The sequence below is a fragment of the Gymnoscopelus microlampas genome, assembly GCF_963454915.1.
Source record: "Gymnoscopelus microlampas genome assembly, chromosome: 15".
Classification (NCBI taxonomy): Eukaryota; Metazoa; Chordata; class Actinopteri; order Myctophiformes; family Myctophidae; genus Gymnoscopelus; species Gymnoscopelus microlampas.
In genome coordinates this window covers 45593207-45601796 of record NC_139952.1, presented here as the reverse complement: position 1 = coordinate 45601796, position 8590 = coordinate 45593207, and the positions used below count along the sequence as shown (strand labels likewise).

At 47.6% G+C, this 8590-nt stretch overlaps 1 protein-coding gene across 2 annotated transcripts in view; it reads left to right on the top strand.

The window, feature by feature from the left end:
- The first annotated feature begins 267 nt into the window (after window positions 1-267).
- Window positions 268-8590, top strand: part of fbxl2 (F-box and leucine-rich repeat protein 2) — a 50984-nt gene continuing 42661 nt past the window's right edge. For both annotated transcript variants that reach the window (XM_084079576.1, XM_084079575.1), the window contains exon 1: window positions 268-892. Coding sequence is in view for 1 of the 2 variants with exons in the window: in XM_084079575.1 (XP_083935701.1) it covers window positions 863-892 (30 nt within the window). In the remaining variant the exon portion in view is untranslated. The remainder of the gene's footprint in view (window positions 893-8590) is intronic.

Below are 8590 nucleotides of genomic sequence, written 5' to 3'. Positions count from 1 at the left end.
CCGGTGCTGTCTGTCTGTCTGTCTGTCTGTCTGTCTGTCTGTCTGTGTGAGCGTCTGTCTGTCTGTCTGTCTGTCTGTCTGTCTGTCTGTCTGTCTGTGAGCTGCTGACCCCGGAGGTATAGGAGCTCAGGAGCCGCCGACGGCTGGGTGGGGAGAGAGACATAGAGAGAGAGAGAGAGAAAGAGAGAGAGAGAAAGAGAGAGAGAGAGAGAGGGGGGGGAGAGAGAGAGAGAGAGAGGGGGAGAGAGAGAGGGGAGAGAGAGAAGAGAGAGAGAGAGAGAGTGAGAAGAGAGAGAAGAGAGACAGAGGGGGAGAGAGACATAGAGAGAGAGAGGGGGAGAGAGAGACTGACAGATAGAGAGAGAGACTGACAGAGACAGAGAGACAGAGAGAGACAGACAGACAGACAGACAGACAGACAGAGACAGAGAAGAGAGAGAGAGAGAGACATAGACAGGGAGACAGAGAGAGTGAGAGAGAGAGAGAGAGAGAGAGAGACACACACACACACACACACACACACACACACACACACACACACACACACACACACACACACACACACACACACACACACACACACACACAGATATATAAAGAGAGAGAGGGAGAGAGACACACACACACAGAGATAGAGAGAGAGAGGTAGAGAGAGAAGCCGGAGCAGCAGCAACCCAGCCAACCAAAGCCAGGCAGCGACACAAAAACAATACGGCGTTCATCAGACAGCCTCCTCCCCGCCCTGCTGGTGTCTCTGTGCGGGTAACACAGCCTCCTCCCCGCCCTGCTGGTGTCTCTGTGCGGGGAACAGCAGCAGAGGAGACCCCCCTCCACCTCCTACACCTCCTCCACCTCCGCAGACATGAACGGCATCACCAAGGGCAGGTTCGAGGTATGTGATGACTGACTGACAGCTTATAATGCTTGTGTTTATTATAGCAGGAGACATGTATGGGGAGTACTGTGTGTGTGTGTGTGTGTGTGTGTGTGTGTGTGTGTGTGTGTGTGTGTGTGCGTGTGCGTGTGCGTGTGTGCGCACTGTGGGTCTAATTTTACATGCTGCAGGACAGGAGGGAAGCCGGGGCTTTTGTTGGCCGAAGGGAGTAATCCTCAATCCTGTTATTATTGTCCAGCCGGCACCAGCTGACAGGCAGCAGCGACAGCATGGAGCTTATAGAGGGAGAGGGCTGCTACCGGGGACTGGAGGGGCTGGGGCGCAGGCAGCGAGGAGGGTAGGCAGGCAGGGAGGCAGGCAGGGAGGGTAGGTAGGAGGGCAGGACAGGGAGGCAGGCAGGAGGGCAGGACAGGGAGGCAGGCAGGAGGGCAGGACAGGGAGGCAGGCAGGGAGGCAGGACAGGGAGGCAGGACAGGGAGGCAGGCAGGAGGGCAGGACAGGGAGGCAGGACAGGGAGGCAGGACAGGGAGGCAGGCAGGAGGGCAGGACAGGGAGGCAGGACAGGGAGGCAGGCAGGCAGGCAAAGTTACCTAGTATCCCTTTAAAGTGGCTTGAATTTGCCTGCTGTATTTTACATGGCCATGGTCGGCCTTGTTAACCATTAGAGATGGGCTATATAATCGATATGGCAATATATGGCTGCAGACCCTGGTTAATAGTGATGGTATTGGCAAGAACCTCGCGATAGGTTACTTAGGTCCCGAATCGATACAATTGTATCACGATATATTGCGATGCGATACATATTGCGATATATTGCGATATGTGTGACAGTGACAGTGTGAGGACCGGACTTCTACCATTGGTTTCAATACGCATGGGAACAGAGTTTATTTATTCTCCAAAAGTATTGCGTTAGTACTACGGCCTGGAGTATGGATACAGTGCCCATCTCTACAGGGTAACAAGGCAGACCATGGCCATCTACAATACAGCATGCACATTTAAGCCACTCTAACAGTGTTTCATTTGTCAGTCGTTGGCTTTGTAAAAGCATAACCATAATGGGAGAAGAAAAGAATAGATCATGGTTAGGTGTGATATAACTTAACGTAAACCACTTAAACCCCAACGGACACGGACACCCCTATTCTGGGGCGGGGCGGGGGGCGGGACACATTCACCTGAAATATCCGATCTACAAGCTCTCAACAATGCAGCAATCTGCTATTATTTCTGGTGAACAGATTCGGAGTAGAAGGAAACAAGAACAGACCAAGTTCAGTTGCAACTCAGGTCTGTTTCAATTAAGAATAGAGGGTTTAAGTCAGTGGTTCTCAAACTTTTTCATATCAAGGACCCCCAAAATGACACTCATTAGCCCGCGGACCCCCATTTCATGCCAGGAACCCCCATAAGAGAAGATTTTTTACGGCTCTAGCAGTGATTCTCAACCATTTTTAATTTCAAGGACCCCCAGTTTGACATGCATTAGGGCTACAGACCCCCATTTAATGGCATTTCTATCACTTGGACCGCAATTTATATTGTAAAATCTATGTCAATTTAACTCTGAGAGTGTACAAATGGAACCAAATGGACCCGTTAGGGTCCATTTGGTTCCATTTGTACACTCTCAGAGTTACAGACCCATAAGGGTCCATTTGGTTCCATTTGTACAGTCTCAGAGTTACAGACCCATAAGGGTCCATTTGGTGCCTAATCTATCATTTAGCTGGGGACCCCCTGGAACTCCCTCAAGGACCCCTGGGGGTTCCCAGACCCCACTTTGAGAACCAATGGTTTAAGTGAAGGGGGGGTAAAAACTGTTTATAGTACTTTTTCCACCACTGGCAGCATATACTAGCAAGCTATACTATATATACTACAAGCTTACAACGCGTTACAAAGCTTGTAGATTTGCTATTTCTGCTATTTTTACACGTATAACTTTATTAAATTTGTCAATCTCTTTTTACGTTTAAGTTATTTGTAATATCTGCCCTGTGGATTTTTTGATAACGAAGCCTAAAAAGCAAACAGAATACATATTTTTGTGTTCATAATGTTCCAAATATGTTCAATGGCCAAACACACAATGAAATCGTTAATCGCAATTATTTGAGTGACAATTAACAACCAGAGTGTGGACAGTAGTACTGATGCAGGGAGGAATGGGTACGTACAGTACATGTCCTCTCCTTTCACTGTTGTCACAGCGTGGACAGCACCAGTGTTGATTTCATCGACTAAAACTATGACGAAAAATGTTAATCGACTACCTATTCTCACTGACGAAAACTAAATATAAACTAAGCTATGATGACTAAAACTATGACTTGATTTATTGACAATTTCGTCAACAAATCAAAACTAGACAAAGCATGTAGTGAGGGACATAGTGGAGAAGAGATCCAGTAGAACTAAATGACATGTCATTTTTTGGTTGGGCTCGGGTGTTGCGCTCTGAAAATAGCCGATCTACAAGCTTGCAGAGCTTGTAGATCGGCTATTTTCAGCATGCAAGCAAGTGTAAAATCAGCCATTACGACGCCATCAAGGCACCGGCAAAATACATTATAGTCGACTGAATCAACCGTAGATTTAGTCGACTATAATCTTATGATATTTAGTCAAAATTTGCTGTCAAAATCAACACTGGTGTGGACAGTGCAGGGGGGGGGGGCATGGGTACGTACACGCACGCTGCCAGTCTGCACGACTCAGAGAAAGCTTTGATGTGGGAGATTTAAGATTATGGCCCTGGGCAGATATACGTAATACCTGTGGTGTAATGATTATGACTGTGTTTACACTAACCAAACCAGGCCCTGGTCCGACCGGTTATGATTATGAATGTATGTATTTAGCTATATACTGAGTAAATATATGTAACTGTGTGTGTGTGTGTGTGTGTGTGTGTGTGTGCGCGTGTGCGCGCGTGCGTGCGTGCGTGCGTGTGTGTGTCTGTCTTGCCATCTCAGTGGATTTCCCAGGCTCGGTAAGCTTCTTAGAAAGAGGTTGAAAACCTGACGTATGGGGGGGAAACAACAGAGAGAGAGAGAGAGACAGAGCGAAAGAAAGAGAGATAACAGAGTGACTCGAGTAGAGCAGGAGTTGGGGGAGAGAGAGAGAGAGAGGATGGCCCCATGAAATGAATGTCAATATTCCGATATAAGTCGGATTCACACACACACACACACACACACACACACACACACACACACACAGGGGAGGAAATCCTGATCTAATTCCAAACCTCATCTTCAGCTGTGTATCTTAACATCTTCAACGGCTAGAAAAAATGTTCGCTTAAAGCTGAGTCACGTATTAGCGTACGGTTCCTCAGAAGCCAGCCAAATCCACTACCCCCCCACCCCCCCCCCCTCTCACACCCCCCCCAATGTTGTGCAGGATAGGAACGCCGCCCCGAGTCAGTCAGTGTGGTTATATGGAGGAGGAACTCCCTGCTCGGGAATGCTGCTCTGCTGCTGCTGCTGCTAGCTGGCACACAGGGAGTCATGACAGCGAGGAGCTCACTGGGGCAGGAGGCTTTTTTTTAACCACTTAAGCCCTAGTTCTATACTATGTCGTATGATGGCATTGTCGTGCGGTGAAAATAGCCCATGTACAAGCTCACAACGTGTCCGGATCGCGACACGTTGTGAGCTTGTACACGGGCTATTATTTTGACTGATGCCTGCCTGCCTGCTCGGCTGGCTGGCTGGCTAGCTGGCTGGCTGGCTGGCTGGCACACGCATAGAGCCAGTGAGGCAGGAGCCTTTAATGAAGCATGCAGAGAGATGGCTGGTATGCATGCCGGGGGGGGGGTGGGGGTGGCCCCGGTCCCTAAAGGCCAAATATTGCACAGTTGCACACACTCCTGTGTCTGCCGCCGTGTTGCGCAATAACTGGGGCTCGGTCGTTAGCACTGTCGCCTCACAGCAAGTTGGTCCTGGGTTCGATTCCCGCCAGGTTCGCTGTGGGCACTGGGGGGGGGGGGGCGTGTCCTCTCCTCCCTGTCATCAGCGCCCATACCCTAGGTGGGGTTGGTGAAAGGCCTTTCTGTGTGGAGCTTGCATGTTCTCCCCGTGTCTCCTAGGGTAGGTACCGTCACAAAAAAACATGTAGTGATCCTGGTCTCTATACTGCCTCCCCCTGGTCAGCTGGGGCGCCTGATGGAGGGGAGAGGAACTGGTTGGAATAACGTGTTCCTTCCACGCGCGCTACGTCCTACCGGGGAAACTCCCCCCTGTCAGGTGATAAGAAGCGGCCTGCTCACTCCTCATGCATTGAAGGAAGCATGAGCTCTAGTGATGAGCGGGCCGACCCGCGGGTTACGGGGTCGAGTCAGGATTTCAGAGGCAATTCTGCGGGCTGCGGGTGAGCGGGTCAGCTGCTCTCACACGCAAAAAAATAAATAAATCACATGCTCTTGTTTTGTCTTTATTCCTAGGAATAAGAATAATATCAATATCAATAAAACAGTTTGAATACACTTGGGGTGTATACTTGAAGATTATTTTCTAACCTTCATGATTTTACAGAATTATATATATTATATAGATTTATATATGGGTTCGCGGGGCGGGTTGGGTTCCGTGGCGGGGCGGGGCGTGGCGGGGCGGGTCATGAAAAAACCCGACCCGCACATCACTAATGAGCTCAGTTCGGGGGGCTCTCCCCCAGGCTGCATTTGGCACTGGGTGAAAAAATAGGGTTACAAAAATCGTGGGATAAAAAAGTTGTCTTAAGTTGTCAGATGTCAATTCATTGTCCCAATCAAATGTATCAAACTTAACACGTGTCCTCCCGAATTCAGTGGTGGTGGTGGTCTGCCGAGACCCTTCCTTCTGCTTGCGATGGTAACCGTGGAAGCTTTGCTCTTAGCGGGCCAGGCTGTCAGTAGGGTACAGTAGGTATAAAGGGAGTAATGTATTCTGATGGTTGTATGATTTGCGGCGATGCCGTCAGGGAATGTATTAATCACATCATGGAAGTGCTTATGGAGGGGCTGGAACAATTGATCAATACAACAAAGCGGTTAGCATTGTGATGAAATTAACTTTGGGTTTGGTCCCAGGGGGGCTGGATTGGGCGGCTTCCCAAACTCTCTCTCTCTCTCTCTCTCTCTGCAGAGGAACGACGGGTCAAAGGCAGTGGTGGAAAGTAACTAAGTACATTCACTCAAGTACTGTACTTAAGTCAAATATGTTTTACTTTACTGGAGTATTTCCAATTTTCACACACACACACAGTTTTGAAAGAGAGAAGGGTTTTACACTCCTTATACTTCCACATTTTTGTTGCATAGCAGGAGAATGAATTCAACCCCTTGTTTGTGCCAAATCTCGGTTGGACGTGATCAGTGGAGCTGCCTCTGGTGTTTGTGATTGTGGACGTTTTTGAAGTACTTTGAAAGGCACATGGGTGTCTTAACGGTGTGGTGTATCTTGTAGACCAGGCCCATTGCAAGTTGCTGTTACTCTGTCCTCAACCCTGAGCCGTCCGGTCCGACCCCAGCAAAATGAGCAGAGAAAGATGCATAATATCATATACAGTCACAGACACGGTACTAACATTCTGTCCTCTGAACCAGGACGGTGGCAGAGGGAGCATATAGTCCCCGGACCACTGGTTGAAAACCACTGGTCTAATCGCAATTATTTGAGATAATCGCAATTATTTTTTGCATAATCGTTTCAATGTTGAAAAATGTTCACACATTTTCAAATATAAAAAAAAAGCAGACATAGCAGATCTACAAGCTTATACAACGCGTTGCCTAACATCTAATAATAATTATGTGTAAAACAGGCTCTACTTATTATTATCCCCGCCTAGCCCCTACTGCTCTCTCTCTCTCCCTCCCCACCCACTCTCTCTCTCTCTCTTTTTTCACGTATTGCTCTGTTGTTGCTAAGGGGTGATGTGAGGTGTGTGTGTGTGTGTGTGTGTGTGTGTGTGTGTGTGTGTGTGTGTGTGTGTGTGTGTGTGTGTGTGTGTGTGTGTGTGTGTGTGTGTGTGTGTGTGTGTGTGTGTGTGTGTGTGTGTGTGTGTGTGTGTGTGTGTGTGTGTGTGTGTGTGTGTGTGTGTGTGTGAGTGTGAGATCAGACGGAGCGCGCTGAGCATCAAACATTCCAAAAGCGTCCATCGGAGCGTCGGTGTGTCTTGGCTCTCCCCGACATCCTCTGTGTCTGTAGAATACGTGTGGGTTTGAGCTGCGGCTGACTGACTGCGGGAGCCCTCTCTCTCTCTCTCTCTCTCTCTCTCTCTCTCTCTCTCTCTCTCTCTCTCTCTCTCTCTCTCTCTCGTTAGGACACTACAGTTGGACAGGGTGCATGTGAGGATAGGAGCTGCTAGGCTATATATCGCTGACAAAAGTGTGTGTGTGTCTCTGTGCAGTGGCACTGTGTGTGTGTGTGTGTGTGTGTGTGTGTGTGTGTGTGCAGAGACACAGCGGCACAGTGGTGGGTGTCTGTCTGCTCTCTCTGCCGTGACTCCCATTCATGACTGAAACAGTCAGCCCACCTGCTCTCTAGAATGTTCTGCCTCAATGCAACCATCACCTTGTTTTACCTCAATGCAACCATCACCTTGTTTTACCTTGTTTTACCTCAATGCAACCATCACCTTGTTTTACCTTGTTTTACCTCAATGCAACCATCACCTTGTTTTACCTTGTTTTACCTCAATGCAACCATCACCTTGTTTTACCTTGTTTTACCTCAATGCAACCATCACCTTGTTTTACCTCAATGCAACCATCACCTTGTTTTACCTTGTTTTACCTCAATGCAACCATCACCTTGTTTTACCTTGTTTTACCTCAATGCAACCATCACCTTGTTTTACCTTATATATAGTACCTTTATTAGAAGGATAACCCCTTGAGATGTGTCATCTCGTTTTCGAGAGGGTCCTTATGACAAACATACAAACAGTGCAATAGACAAGACAATACGATAAGTACATCCATGAATACTGTACATAAACAGGCCAAATAAACTTGACAAAACAAAACAAAACAAAAGCTCTCCTGAAACTGTCCGCTCCCACCCCACCTGAACACCCACAAAATAACAGATTCATTAGCATTAATGACGTACCCATGTGAAGCATTAATGATGTACCCATGTGAAGCATTAATGATGTACCCTTGTGAAGCTAACTGAGCAAAAACAGGAGTAGCAACTACAGACCGTTACATACATGCACATGCGGTAACATGCAATGACATGCCCATGCGAGTAAACGTAATACAAACATCCACATGCACCTTGATTTACCTTGTTTTACCTTGTTTTACCTCAATGCAACCATCACCTTGTTTTACCTGCACCTCAATGCAACCATCACCTTGTTTTACCTGCACCTCAATGCAACCATCACCTTGTTTTACCTGCACCTCAATGCAACCATCACCTTGTTTTACCTGCACCTCAATGCAACCATCACCTTGTTTTACCTGCACCTCAATGCAACCATCACCTTGTTTTACCTGCACTTGACAGAGATCTACAAGCTCACAGTTTATCACAAAATGACGTGTTGTGATAGATAGATCGCATATTTTCTCTGTGCGACACCGTCGTACAACAAAGTATAAATCAAAGCTTTAGTGGTTTAAGGCAGAATTTCAGTTTCTGTACAGCCAGCCATCCATCCTATGGAAAAGTAGAAATGGGTATTGTT